This window comes from Canis lupus, chromosome 8 (genome assembly GCF_003254725.2).
Source record: "Canis lupus dingo isolate Sandy chromosome 8, ASM325472v2, whole genome shotgun sequence".
In the NCBI taxonomy this organism is placed as follows: Eukaryota; Metazoa; Chordata; class Mammalia; order Carnivora; family Canidae; genus Canis; species Canis lupus.
This window is the reverse complement of record NC_064250.1, coordinates 44,307,841-44,322,847: the sequence shown is the minus strand read 5'-3', so window position 1 is coordinate 44,322,847 and position 15,007 is coordinate 44,307,841. Positions and strand designations below refer to the sequence as shown.

Below are 15,007 nucleotides of genomic sequence, written 5' to 3'. Positions count from 1 at the left end.
TCTAGTTTGGATTGCATCTCATTCAATTGGTTTTTAATTTCTGCCTGATTAGCTCTAAATTCTGCAGTCATGAAGTCTCTTGAGTCCTTTATACTTTTTTCTAGAGCCACCAGTAGCTGTATAATAGTGCTTCTGAATTGGCTTTCTGACATTGAATTGTAATCCAGATTTTGTAACTCTGTGGGAGAGAGGACTGTTTCTGATTCTTTCTTTTGAGGTGAGGTTTTCCTTCTAGTCATTTTGCTCAGTGCAGAGTGGCCAAAAGCAAGTTGTATTGGGAAAAAGAGAAAAAGAGAGGAGAGAAAGAAGGAAAGAAAAGAGAAAGAGAAAAAAAAAGGGAAGAAAAAGAAAAAAAAAAAAAAACGAAAAAAAAAAAAAAAAAGAAGAAAAAGAGAAAGAAAAAGAAAGGAGAAAAAAAGGGGGGTGGGGGAAGGAAACAAATCAAAAAGCAAAACAAAACAAAAACAAAAACAAAAACAAACAAACAAAAAAAGAACCACCGGGGAGTATCTTCTGATTCTGTGTTCTTTAAGTCCCTTGGCTTCTCCTGGAAGTTGTCAATCTAGCTGGTGTTCTGGGGGAGGGGCCTGTTGTGCTGATTTTCAGGTGTTAGCAGTTGGGGGAGCTGCTGTGCCCCTGCCTGGTGCAGGGCTCGGTGGGGGTTGTTTACCCCGTGAGGCCGCAGGAGGAACAGCCCCAGTGGCGGGGCAGCTCTGGAAACCTGGAGTCAGCTCCGGCAGGAACTCCGTCTGCAGGGCCTGGAGGCTCCGGGGCGGGGCCGCTGCTCTGCTCAGTTGGGGCAGGAGCGTCCTTGCTGTCCTGGGCCCTCCCGGCCTCTGCCTGTCCCGGGGGAGGCGGGATCCTGGGCTGTGTCCCGGCGCCCTGTGCTCCGGAGCCTGCGCTGGTGGATTCGCGCTCCCGGGCCGCGCAACCCCCTCCGCGGAGCTGCCGCCCGAGCCCCTCCGAGCTGCTCCTGGAACCGCGCAGCCCCCTCCGCACGGAGCCTCTTCCTCTGCCCGAGCCCCTCCGAGCTGCTCCCGGGGCCGCGCAGCCCCCTCCGCGGAGCCGCCGCCCGAGCCCCTTCAGCTGCTCCGGGTCCCGCCGGGTCCCGCCGTGCGCGCTGCAGCCCTTAGGGAGCTCGGCGCACTCTCCTGGGTGCGCAGTTGCTGTTACTGTCCCAGGGAGCCCGAGGGCATCCCCGCCCTCCTGGGTCCTGCTCCACCTCCCCGCGAGCCCCTTTCCCCCGGGAAGGTTGGTGCAGCTCCTGCGTCTCCGGGACGGGGCTCTCCTGTCCTGGGGACACTCGCCCCGGCCTCAGCCCGGCTCCTCGTGGGGCCCCTCCCCCTTGGAGGCCTTTGTTCCTTTATTTCTTTTTCCCCGTCTTCCTACCTTGATAGATGCGCGAACTCTTCTCACTGTAGCATTCCAGCTGGTCTCTCTTTGAATCTCAGGCCGAATTCATAGATTTTCAGGATAATTTGAAGGTTTTCTAGGTAGTTTGGTGGAGACAGGTGATTTGGAGACCCTACTCCTCCGCCATCTTGCCCCAATATCAGCAGGAACCTTTGTAACCGAATCCCTTCTCTCCAGTACTCAGAGCATGAAAGTTCTCTGCTGTCTTTGGAACTTGGTCTGCAAACAGCTCGAAGGAGACGCGGCTCAAAGGCTCGCTGTCCACGGGGATGTCAAAGAACACGGTGGGGTTGACCATGTCTGGACGTCGAGGCCTGCTCCGGGTATACTCCTGGTATAAAGGAAGAAAATTAAAAAGTAAGCGATAGCTAATTCTAAAAATTTAGTTCAAGCAAATTTAAATTATTTAATTATGTGAAAGAGATCCATCTGAGTTGAAGGCTTCACTGTACGTGATTTTTTTTAAACAAACATCAGATTATACACATCAAAATGACTGTTCAATTCAAAGGATTCCGTTTCAAAAAATGTTTCATATCAATGGATAGTGCCATTACTTTAAACATTTTTGGAGCTCTTCTTTTGAAACTAACTTCTAGGAAAATTCATAAGATAAAAAAAAGATATTAGTTTTCTCCAAAAGTTAGATCTTCTTCTTCACTAAGCCCTTCTCTCAAAACTAACACATAAAACCAAAACCAAAAAAAAAAAAAAAAAAAAAAAAAAAAGCTTGCATCCCAATTTTGTGTTTTTAAACACAAAAAACCCTAGAGTAACAGCTAACTTAGTAACTCTTATGCATAAGATTTGACTTTTCCCAAAACTCAAATTTACCTTCAAAAGACAAAAACTTACTAACACTAACAATGTTTAAAAGAATATGCCCATAATAAAAGCAATGCAATCCCCACTCTATAAGGACATATTGATTATTTTCACTAAAAGGCCAGGACAAAAAAAGTTGGACTATGCACTATTTTGGAGAGTGTTTGTATACAGGCATTCTTCAATCTTTTTGTCTGTGGTAAAAATTGTGACCACCTTGATGGAGGGTAAACAGGCAACATCTAACCATTTTTTAAATGCATTTATCCTTTGTTCCAGATGTTTTACACATGTGGCAAAAGAAGTACAAGCATATTTCCTGTAGCACTATTTTTTATAGCAAAGTTAATAAGCTACCTATACCACAACTGGAAGGCTGGTTAAATACATAATGACACATTTATACAATGGAATACAAGACAGACATTGAAAAATAGTTATTTCACTTAATAAATCTCCATAATTTATTAAGTGAAAAAAGAATACAGAGTGAAAAAAGAAGAGGCTGCCTTATTTCTGAATCTCTACTAAGTTTTCCATTTTTGAGATATTCCCTTGATTATTTTATTTTGAAGAACAAAGTATTATTTGGTAAATATCTATTATTCTGAAATAGTACCAGTCTAGAATGGAATGGGTAAAAAAAAATAATAACACAGATGATATTATCAGGATGACCACAAAATTTCAAGTGCTGAATACAGATATAAAAGCCTTTCAAAGACCCCTTTAAGAAGAAACACTTCCATAACCCCCCCAAATTGCAGTAGTGGTGCCAAAGACACTGCTGTCAAAAATGCATGTGAAGCTGTCAAAAATGTACAGAAGGGCAGCCCGGGTGGCTCAGCAGTTTAGCACGGCCTTCCGCCCAGGGCGTGATCCTGGAAACCCAGGATCAAGTCCACATTGGGCTTCCCAGCAAGGAGTCTGCTTCTCCCTCTGCCTGTGTCTCTGCTTCTCATTCTCTCATAAATTAAAGAAAAAAAAAAAAAAGATGTATAGGAAGTTTCTGAATAAAATTGTTTTGTAAGAGGTAGATATAAAAAAAAGCACTATATTTAAATTAATATATTTTATGTGATTTATAGATATGTACATGTACCTTAAATTGTTAAATCAATATAAAAATAGGCATTTGGGGGATCCCTGGGTGGCGCAGCAGTTTGGCGCCTGCCTTTGGCCCGGGGCGCGATCCTGGAGACCCGGGATCGAGTCCCCCGTCGGGCTCCCGGTGCATGGAGCCTGCTTCTCCCTCTGCCTGTGTCTCTGTGCCTCTCTCTCTCTCTGTGACTATCATGAATAAATTAAAAAAATTTTTTGAAAAAAAAATAGGCATTTGAATTATTTCAGCTACCAACCTAAAATTTAGTCAAATGATTCTTATCTTATTGGAAAATGGTAATAAACTTTTTTTTTAAATCAAAACACCTACTTGACAAGCCCATGTGGATATCTAAACAGACAAGTTAAAATGGCAAAAAAACAGAATTCCTAATGATACTCATTATCTTACTACAATCTCACTCCCTGCCAGTTTTCCTTATATTAATAAAAGCACCATCACCTCCCTAGTTACTCAAATCAACATCTAGGAATAATTCTAAATTTGTTCCCTTCAAATCTCACATCCAAGCCAAGCCCCATCTATGTGACTCCCCAAAGCTTGTATCCCAATCTGGTCATTTCTATCTCTTATGTTACATCCTGGTCTAAGTAAGTCCACTATGGCTACAGCCTCCTCACTGGTCTCTCTGTATTATACGTGCCCCCTTTCAATCCATTATCCCCATAGCAGCCCGAGGAATCTTTAAACAAAGTATATCTTAACGTCATAATTATCCTACTTGGTGTCTCAGTGACTGAAGAATAAAACTCAAACTCTTTCAATCCCCTACCATCGTTCCACTTGCCCAGGCTGGCCTCCCTGGTGCTCCTCAAGCACGCCAAGCTCTAACTGTCCTCAGTCTGGAATGTTCTCCCCTCACCTACATCTGGCTGATCACAGCTTCTGCATCTCTACTCAGACAAGTCTTCCTTGATCGTGCCACCTAAAGTGGCCTTTGACACATGATGGTCTCACTTCACAGAACCTAAATTCTTATTAGTTGCTCTGTTGTCTTATTGTCTGTCTCCTCCAACCACATGTAAATTTCATCAGCGCTGCGGGTCTGCCTTGTTCCCGGGCTGAGAAAATGCCTGTCTCATAGTGTGTCTACAACAAATAATTTTTGAGTGAAGTGAATGGATCAATAAATAAGGCTCCTAAATGAACTACAACAAAAGGGAGGGCAGTCTTTGATGATCTAAACGCTGGTATGTCTGTTGCATAAAATTAACACTGCAGTTTAACTATGAGTATTTATCACCTCTTGGATGTAAGCCTAGTAACTAACTATGCTTAATTTATCCTCATATAACCTACAGGGCCTACTATATCTCTTAAATAGAGCCAGGACTTAAAAATTCTGTTATATGGTTTTTATTACTATAGTTGTCTCACAACTGTTTTGTTTCTAATTATTTTCTTGGAGGGATGAACTCAGTGTTAAATTATACAGGAAAGCAAATCTAGTATATTTGCTCATTCAGTCAACAATTTTTAACCAGCAGTTATCGGGGAAGGGATTTCTCATGACACATTATTGATTATCTGAGTCCCTGTAGTTAGTTATATGCTTATGTAGCTTAGCTCTGTGTTTTATGTATGCTTAGCTCTGTGTTTGAAGATAAGTTATAACAAACAACGTAATATAGCAGCAGAAATCCTTTCAAGGTCAACCAATTTTCACAGGCATTTATTTATTTTTTTATTTTTTTTAAAGATTTTATTTATTCTATATATATATATATATATATAGAGAGAGAGAGAGAGAGAGAGAGAGACAGGCAGAGGGAGAAGCAGGCTCCATGCAGGGAACCTGACTAGGGACTCCATCCTAGGGTCTCCATGATCATGCCCTGGGCCAAAGGCAGGCACTGAACCGCTGAGCCACCCAGGGATCCCCTTGGCAGGTATTTAAATAAGAATTTAGGAATGCCAGAAACCTTCATCCTGTTCAAGGATTACTTCTGAGTACAGATCATTCAGTCTGGGGATAGGATAAAAAAGCATGCATGAATGTCAAATGACAACAATTAAATCAAATAAGGTAGAAATATTCCATCAACATGCCTGTTTACAGGCACAGATGCCCAATCTAAGTGAATCCAAATTTATTTTAAATTTTAAAACATGTTAAATGTTTCTACAGAACCATCTGTTTCATGGGGTCCTGAATCACAGACTCATTTTACACTTACAGCGTGTAACAAAAGGGAAAAAAGCAAAGTAATGTGAGCTTCTAGTTAAAAAAAAAAAAAAATCCTAGCTCTAAAGTCAAAATGTCTGCAATAAGTTTTTGCCACAACCATATGAATCACACTGGGTTTAGAAATTTGGAATTTTTATAATCAACCACTGTTTAATCTCTCTTAAATCTCCAGTTAATGGGGATCCCTGGGTGGCGCAGCGGTTTGGCGCCTGCCTTTGGCCCAGGGCGCGATCCTGGAGACCCGAGATCGAATCCCACGTCGGGCTCCCGGTGCATGGAGCCTGCTTCTCCCTCTGCCTGTGTCTCTGCCTCTCTCTCTCTCTCTCTCTGTGACTATCATAAATAAATGAAAAAAAAAAATCTCCAGTTAATGCCACCAAATATAAGCCCAAACCAGAACCCCTGACTACACACAAGCTCTTAGATTATATTCTTTAAACTGACAGCTTCCAGCGCTTTATAACTCTTAAAATTAATGGCCTGTACTACTCTTTAAATATTTTACACTTTCATTTTCTGACTTTTACTCAACATGAACTCTTACAGATATATAAGAATATATATACACACATACGTTTTAAAGAAGGTGGTCAGTCTATTGTCAACAACTATAATATAATAACCATAGCTAAAAAAAAAATAAAAGTCTTTATATAGGGTTTCAGATGACCTACATTTTACACTGAGCAGCAACTCTGAGAAATTAGGATTTTAATTCTATGCTACTTGGGAGAAAAAGTAATGCGGAAAACAAAGTAAATTTAACTCTTTCCATTTGTTTCCCAATAAAAAGTTACTAGCAAAGTTTTGGCAGGCTCTGAAAGAAGTGTTCTTATGTATTTAACTGTTTAACAACGACCACCAAGCTACCCTAAGTGCCTATGTTTGGGGGGGGGGAGAGAACATCTATGCTGATTTAAGTAAGACCCCTCACTTTTTTCTTTCAAATATTAGTAACCTGCCTACAGAACACCTCCAAAGAACACCCTGACCCACTGAAAAAAAAAAAAAATCAGCCCAGTTCTCCTGCCCACTCCCCATTCAATGTGACAGAGAGGGGGAAGTGGGCCAGGGAGAAAGGGAGCTGGGGACGGATGGCCTGGGAGTGGCTTGGGAGCCCTGGACCCGGGCCCAGCAGGCAAGAATTCCGGATCGCGGTGCCTGAGTGCCCCGGCCCGGCCCAACGCGCACGACAGCGTCCTTCGAACACACGTCACTCTCTTCGGGGTTGACCCTCTGGTGGCTCCAGGTTCAGGACTTTTTTTTTTTTTTTTTTTTTTTAATTTATGATAGTCACAGAGAGAGAGAGAGAGAGAGAGAGAGGCAGAGACACAGGCAGAGGGAGAAGCAGGCTCCATGCACCGGGAGCCTGACGTGGGACTCGATCCCGGGTCTCCAGGATCGCGCCCTGGGCCAAAGGCAGGCGCCAAACCTCTGCGCCACCCAGGGTGCCCAGGTTCAGGACTTTTGAAGGAAGACTGCCAAGGCGGGCAAGGAGACTTTAAGGGAGAGCGGAGTGACTAAACCCTGGAGATCAGATTTGCCCTAAGCGGTCGGCTCCGTCCTCAAACCCCGACAGTGATGACGTCCACACCGACTCTTTAGGAGAAACAGCCTTTTGTGAAAAAACAAACAAAAAAACAAGAGCCGCTTCTAGGATCCCAAAGTACCACTACACCGGAAGAGAATAAAGGCGGAGAAACCTATCAGGCCGGTTCCAGGGACGCACCCCCCTACCCCCCGCTGGCGTGACCCCGACGCCCCCACCCCGCACCCAGCCCCGCGCCCCCAAGGGAAGTGGGGGGGGGGATGCTCAGCCAACTACCTTGCTTGGTCTCCAAAGGGCAACACAGCGAACATAGGATGCTGGAGGCGCAGCTCCCGCGGCCTCCGCAGGCCCTGGGCTGGGGGGCGACGACGAGCCCAGGTGAGGCGGCCCCTGAAGCCTGTCGCGGGCTCCCGACCCCGCCGCCGTCCGCCGCCCGCCCTGCGCCGCCCCCTGGCGGGAGCGCCCGGCACAGCCGAGCCCGCGCGGCCGGGGGGGCGGTGGGGAGCCCGGGCCGCCCCATCAGCCCCGCCTGGCGCGCGTCGCCCCCGACGGCCGCCGCCTGCAGCCAGTGCGCCCCGGAGCCCCCGGCCGCTCCTCGGGCTGCGGGGACGCCGCCGCCCCGCCCCGCCCGCCGCCGGCCCAGCCCCAATCCCTCCCGGCGCAGCGGCGAGCGTTTCCCACGCGCGCGGCGCTCCCCGGGCGCCTCCTCCCCGCCCTCCGCCGCCGCCGCCGCCCCGGCGCTGGGCTCCGACCGCGAGGAGCCGACCTCGGGGCTCAGCCGCCCCACGGGACCCGCCAGCCCCCCGCCGGCCGCCGCCGCCGCCCGCCCCAGCGCCTCCGAGTGCGCCGCGGAGCCCTGGGCGCAGCCGGAGAGTGGGAGGAAGCGCGCGAGCCCGGGAGGGACTGCGGGGGGCGAGGGGCGACCGCGCGCACCCCGGGAGGACGCCCGCCTGCTCTGCCTCGGGCTCCCCGCGCTCCCCCGCGCCCGGCTTCCCCGCCCCCCGAGGGCCGGGGCGGAGCGGAGCCGCCGCGACCCAGCTGGAAACGACGCTCCCGGAGGAGCTGCAGGGAAGGGGCTCCAACACGGTTTGGGGCTCGCTAAGATTTAGGGGGCCCTGGAGGCTAGAGGGGGGCCGGGAAGGCCTCTGAGCGCGGGTGTCTGTGAACGATCCTGCCCTTGGGGATCGCCAGGGCAGCCGGGTGGGGGGCGGGGCGAGGGAGGGGGTCCGGCAGGTACATTGTCGTATCTGAACTCTGTGAGCAAGTTGGACCGAACCCCACGCTTGGGCGCCTCGACTGCGCCGGCCGCGGAGTCGCGGTCTCTGCGCCCCAGCGGGACCAAAGCCCTCCTCCGAAAGCAAAGGGCCTGGGAACAGCGCGTTTAAGGGTGAAGGAAGGGGGAAGGTTCAGGAAGGGGGCGAGCTGAGCCCCCAGGTCACTGTCAGCGCTCGGCGCGTCCTCCGGGGTCCCCTCCTTACCTGGTGGCTTTCCTAACAAAGTAAGAGACGGTGAAGTCCCGGTGATCATCCAGCCGCGCTTCCGCGGAGGCCTGATCCCGCCGCAGCCCCCCCGCCCCCCGCCCGCGCCGGGGCTGCCCCGCTCCGGGGCCCACGCGGCGTCTGGCAGCTGGCTCGTGCCGCTGTGCGCCGCGGCCGCGGTCCCTCCGCGAGGAGGAGAGCTCTGCCCGAGCCGCTCCCCCTCCGCTGCGCTCCCGGCCCCGGGCTGTGGGCGGCGCTGCTCGCCCCGGGCCAGCCTCTGGCCGCGCCCCGCCTCTCCCGGGCCTCCCCGCCCCCAGGTGGGGCGGGTGGGGCAGGCGCAGCGGCCGCGCCTCCCCCCGGGTCCGCCGGAGACCGGGGCTCGCAGACGCTCGGGCCCCAGATTCCCAGGCGGCGACGGAGGCAACTGGCGAGCTCCCCGGAAGCTCAGTGGCCGCCGCTGAGGTGCGCTGGGGCTGCAAGGGCTGCAGGGGGGGCGCACAGAGGTGACGGGGGCGGGGGGGCTCGCGGAGTGCCCCGCTTAAGAGAGGGACGGTCGCGATGAGTGCGCCCACCCCCAGGTCCTGAGAGCCGGAGGGAGGGGCAGTTTCCACCAAAAATGAGAAGTGCTGTTACCCTGGGCACTTTGCCTCCAACCTGGGTGAACCACGACCGTCCAGCGCCCTGGGCTTGGGTCTGGAAGGAGCGGCGACCCACCTTCCTGCGAGCCCAGGCAGCCCGCGGGTGTGGGCCACAGATTTGTGGGTCCTGGTGGGTGACTTCCAGCAGAGGCATTCCCCTACTAGTATGCCCATGATAACGCCGATGCTAATTATGAATTAGGCGTCTTTGCACCAAACACTCCCTTTGCATGACTGCAAACAAGATGTTCTGGAAAAAGGAGAAGGTAAACTGAAATAACCGTGATGGTTTGGGGATGAAGTCAGGAAACAAGGGCACCTCTGCACAATCAGGTTAACTTGAGAGCAAAGGCACTGCCCGGATGCAATGCAAAGCAGGCCGGTTAGCCCACGTTTAAATTAATTCGTCATCTACATTTAAGTGGGATTAACACACTTTTAAAATTAGTATGTCATCTGACCTATCTCAAACATTTATCAAGATGAGATACCGTTTCCTTTGTTTCTTCTGACCTAAAATGTGGTGAGTAAACAAATTTCCGACCTAATTTCCGATGGAACCCGTCTCAGGGAACAAAATATTTTGGGAAGAAAATGATGAAGTCTAGATGTGGGTAAACCAACTATCTCCTCTGGAGATGGAAGAGTCACGTTTGGCAGGGAACCCTCAGTCGACTGATAGATCAGGCAATTGACAAAGCAGGAAAAGTGCATCTGGTGCATTATTAAGTATCAAGATGATGGACATAGGTCATAATGAAGCTTGTACTTCAGCTCATTGACTTGAGTCATAATAACAATGACTTTATAAAAGCACCCTCCTATCTTTTTTCTCATTGTCCTCGCAAAGAAATTTAACAATGTCTGTGTTGTCATTATCAGGAAAATATGTCAGCCTTCTCCTTAATTAAAGCCTTCCCTGTAGTCTTCACATTAAAATTTTATGTTTTCCATTTTTAAAAATTATTTCAGTTGCTCTTTGGAGACAAATCACTATATAAATCCCCACATACAAATAAATAAGTCAACCTATTACATGTTGTAAGACAGTTATTCATTTATATATGTCTGTACATAAGAAGCAAAAGATTTTTAGAAACATTTCATATGAATGCTATATTTTGAGGGATGGAAACACTAAAATGAATTATGTAATAGAAATAACATACACAATATTCTGTAAAATCTGTATTACATCATCATATATCTTTGCATGAAGATTGAGTGATTGTATGTCTCACCTGTCAGATGAAAGAAGAGGAATGTACTAACTGATAATTAGAAATAATATTATACAAGACTAGTATGTCCTAATTTATTAAAAGAGAGGGTAAGATTTGAGTTAAGGTTAAATAATAAGGAATTAGAATTCCATATTCAATGGAAATAAAATGTGTCTGATTAAATAAGAAACTAATATACATTAGAAAAAAATAGCTGACAGAGGGTGATTTTAATATGGCAATTAGTCCCTGACCAAATGGACAGTAAAAAATTGGGTTCTGTGAATTTCACTGTATGTAAATTTCACATGATTTTTCAGGGAAAAGTTTTTTTTTTTTTAAGATTTATTTATTTATAGCAGCAATGTCCACAATAGACAAATTGTGTAAGGAGCCTCGGTGTCCATCAAAAGATGAGTGGATAAAGAAGATGTGGTTTATGTATACAATGGAATATTTCTCAGCCATTAGAAACGACAAATACCCACCATTTGCTTCAATGTGGATGGAACTGGAGGGTATTATGCTGAGTGAAATGAGTCAATGGGAGAAGGACAAACATTATATGTTCTCATTCATTTGGGGAATATAAATAATAGTGAAAGGGAATAAAGGGGAAAGGAGAAAAAATAAGTGGGAAATATCAGAAAGGGAGACAGAACATGAAAGACTCTTAACTCTGGGAAACGAACTAGGGGTGGTGGAAGGGGAGGTCAGCGGGGGTTGGGGGTGACTGGGTGACGGGCCCTGAGGGGCAGTTGACGGGATGAGCACTGGGTGTTATTCTGTATGTTAACAAATTGAACACCAATAAAAAATATATTTATTAAAAAAAAGATTTATTTATTCATGAGAGACACACAGAGAGAGAAGCAGAGACACAGGCAGAGGGAGAAGCAGGCTCCATGCAGGGAGCCTGATGTGGAACTCGATCCCGGGTTTCCAGGATCATGCCCTGGGCCAAAGGCAGGCACTAAACCGCTGAGCCACCCAGGGATCCCCCGAGAAAATTTTTTTTTAAAGATTTTATTTACTTATTTCACACAGAGACAGATCACAAATTGGGGGAGTGGTAAGCAGGGGGAGAGGGAGAAACAGCTTCCCCACTGAGCAGAGAGCCTGATGTTGGGCTCCGTCCCACGGTCTTGGGATCATGATCTGAGCCAAAAGCAGATGCTTAACCAACTGAGCTGCCCAGGGAAAAGTTTTTGATCTATACCACAAATCAAGCATTGGACAGCAGACACATCAGAGTTGTGGACCTCACATTTCTGAACAATTTAGGAAGCCCACAAATCCATAGTTATTAATATTGTTATTTTTTTGCCACTATTGTTGTTATTGTTTAGTTGAAATTCCAACATAACTGCCCCTTCTGTAGTCAAGTAATTTATTTGTCTGGAACAATGCCAGTCTAGTGAAGCATGTGATGCGTATTAAGATCTACTTCTCTGATTATCCCTAGTCCTCATACAGTGAGAGCAGGTGTTGGGAAGAGTACCAGTTTTACTCGCTCTAGAGTCTCTATCTTCACCAAGATTCAAGAGAGCTGTTAAGAGAAATGCATTTGTCTAGACAGAGAGGGAAAACTATTCTCTATCATTTCCATTTCTAACTTCTTTTCTTCTTTTGATTAAAAAAAAAAAAAACTCCACCATTGTAGGAAAATTTTACTGATAGGTAAAAGAAGCCCCAGAAGATCCTTACAAATCTGAAATGGGGCCTTTTCATTTAAGTATAATGGACTTGGATGAAGATATGAATGTGAAGGGTGAAGCTTGAATAGTCTTCTGTCTCACGACATTTATATCTTGCTATCCACAGCATATTCTTGTCTATGTATATGATATAGGTGAAGAGCAAGGACTTTGGAAAAAAGTCTCGGTTTGAGTAAAAGCCCAGGGCAGATGGCTTCACAGGCAAATTCTATCCAGCATTTAAAGAGTTAATACCTGTTCTTCTCAAACTGTTCCAAAAAAGAGAGGAAGAAAAGCTTCCAAGTTCATTTTATGAGGCCAGTATTACCCTACTACCAAAACCAGATAAAGACACTACCAAAAGGGGCAGCCCAGGTGGCTCAGCCGTTTAGCGCTGCCTTCAGCCCAGGGCCTGATCCTGGAGACCCGGGATTGGGTCCCACGTTGGGCTCCCTGTGTGGAGCCTGCTTCTCCCTCTGCCTGTGTCTCTGCCTCTCTCTCTCTGTGTCTCTCATGAATAAATAAATAAAATCTTAAAAAAAAAAAAAAAGAAAGTAAAGAAAAAGAAAGAGAACTACAGGCAATTCATTGTTTCTGATGAATATATGCAAAAATCCTTAACAAAATATTAGCAAGCAGAATCCAACAGTACATTAAAAAATCATTCACCATATCAAGTAGGATATTATTCCTGGGATGCAGTGGTGGTTTAATATTCACATATCAATCAATACCATACATCACATCAATAAAAGAAAGGATGAAACCCATGTAATAATTTCAGTAGAGGGCAGCCTGGGTGGCTCAGCAGTTTAGCGCTGTCTTCAATCCAGGGCATGATCCTGGAGACCTGGGGTCGAGTCCTATATCAGGCTCTTTGCATAGAGCCTGCTTCTTCCTCTGCCTGTGCCTCTGCCTATCTCTCTCTCTCTCTCTCTCTGTGTCTCTCATGAATAAATAAATAAAAAATCTTAAAAAATAATAATAATAGGGCAGCCCGGGTGGCTCAGCGGTTTAGCGCCGCCTTCAGCCTAGGGCGTGGTCCTGAAGACCAGGGATCAAGTCCCAAGTCGGGCTCCCTGCATGGAGCCCGCTTCTCCCTCTGCCTGTCTCTCTGCCTCTCTCTTTCTCTCTGTGTCTCTCATGAATAAATAAAATCTTTAAAAATAATAATAATAATTTCAGTAGATGCAATGTGTTTGATAGAGTGCAACATAAAACCCTCAAAAAGTAGGAACAGAGAGAACAAAACCCTCAACAAAGTAGGTACAGAGAGAACATACCTCTCTTCTCTCACAGTTTGCTGATTTCTTTAGTGGATTACTTGGATTCATTTCTCTTTATTTTTTGCATATGTGTTGCCAGTTTTTGATTTGTGGTTACCATCAGGTTTACGTATAACATCTTATGCATAAAGCAGTCTATATTAAGTTGATGGTCCCCTGAAGTTTGCATCCATTCTAAAAGCACTTAATTTTTACTCTCTCCAAACCATTTTAGGTGTATGGTGACATACTTTATATCTTTTTATTTCATGAATCCCTTGACTAGTTTTTGTAGACTCACTGCTTTTTGCTTCTTACTTTTCTTACTCCTGCTTATGGTCTTTCTTTTTCACTCAAAGCCTCCCCTTTAACATTCCTTGTAATGTTGGCTTAGCTGTGATCAATTCCCTTAACTTTTGTTTGGGAAACTATTTCTCTCTTTTTATTCTGAATGATAGCCTTGTTGGTTAGAATATTCATGGTTGCAGATGTTTTTTTCAGCACTGTATATATATCATGTCACTCCCTTCTGGCCCACACAATTTTTGCTAAAATCAGCTTATAGTGTTATGGGGTTTCCCTTGTTTGTGACTATTTTCTTTTCTCTTGCTGCTTTTAAAATTCTTTTTCCCACTACTTTTTGCCATTTTTAGTTGCTGTATGTCTGGTGTGGACCTCCTTGAGTTGATTTTGTTGGGGGCTCTCTGTACCTCTTAAATCTGGACTTCTGTTTCCTGTTTCCTTCTTCAGATTTGGGAAGCTTTCAGCTATTATATCTTCAAATACATTTTCTACCCCCTCTTCTCTTTCTTCTGGGATTCCTATTATGCAAATGTTGTTATGCTTGATGGTGTTTTTGAGTTCCTTAAATCTATTTTCATTTATTATTATTTTTTTCTCCCTCTTTTTCAGTTCGATTGCTTTCTGTTACTCTGCCTTCCAGGTCACTGACTTCATTCTTCTGCCTCCTTGAGTTCTGCTTCCTCTCTTCTATCCAGTGTGTTTTTAATTTCAGTTATTGAGTTCTTCATCTCTGACTGGTTCTTTTTTATGTTCTCTATCTCTTTGTTTAGTGTCCCATTGAGGTTCTCTACTCTTTTCTCAAATTTAGTGAGTATCTCTATGACTATTTCTTTAAATTCTCTATCAGGCATATTATTTGGATTTCATTTAGCTCTCTTGTTTTGATACTGTACTGTTCTTTTATTTGGGACATATTCCTCTATCTCCTTATTTTGCCTAATTCTCTGTGTCTGATTCTGTGTGTTTGGAATGTCAGCTACATATCCTGCTCTTGATGATAGTGACCTTTTGAAAAAGAGGTCCTGTTGTGCCTTGCAATGCAATGTACCCTGTTCCCCAGAACTTGATGCTTCACAAGTGTCTCCTATGTGGGTTGTCTGTACCCTGCTATTGTGGCTCACTTGTGTTTGTCTTTAGTCCAGTAGTCTGCAATGGTTCTCTTTGTCTGTCGTGGCTAGGGCTTGGTCTCTGTGTTGTTAATAGGTCAGTCTGGGGCCCACCTTGGGCTTGAGTTTACTCAGACCAGCAGTTTCCCAGAGCTTCAGTCTCACTGAACTGCAGGGCAGGCTCCCTATGTTGTCCCCT

General features: G+C 46.0%; 1 protein-coding gene across 3 annotated transcripts in view; it reads right to left on the bottom strand.

Annotated features, from left to right (window-relative positions):
• The window catches only part of LOC125755595 (peptidyl-prolyl cis-trans isomerase A-like), a 42,352-nt gene extending 33,622 nt beyond the window's left edge, over positions 1–8,730 (bottom strand). For 2 of the 3 annotated variants that reach the window (XM_049113317.1, XM_049113319.1), the window contains exons 1-2: positions 8,577–8,730; positions 1,564–1,744 (exon numbers count right to left, since the gene is read on the bottom strand). In XM_049113317.1, the coding sequence (XP_048969274.1) occupies positions 1,564–1,711 (148 nt within the window). In that variant the 5' untranslated portion in view covers positions 1,712–1,744; positions 8,577–8,730. Of the gene's footprint in view, positions 1–1,563; positions 1,745–7,374; positions 7,549–8,576 lie in introns of those variants that run through there. The other variant, XM_049113318.1, reaches the window with a different exon arrangement.
• Between the last annotated feature and the right edge of the window lie 6,277 nt (positions 8,731–15,007).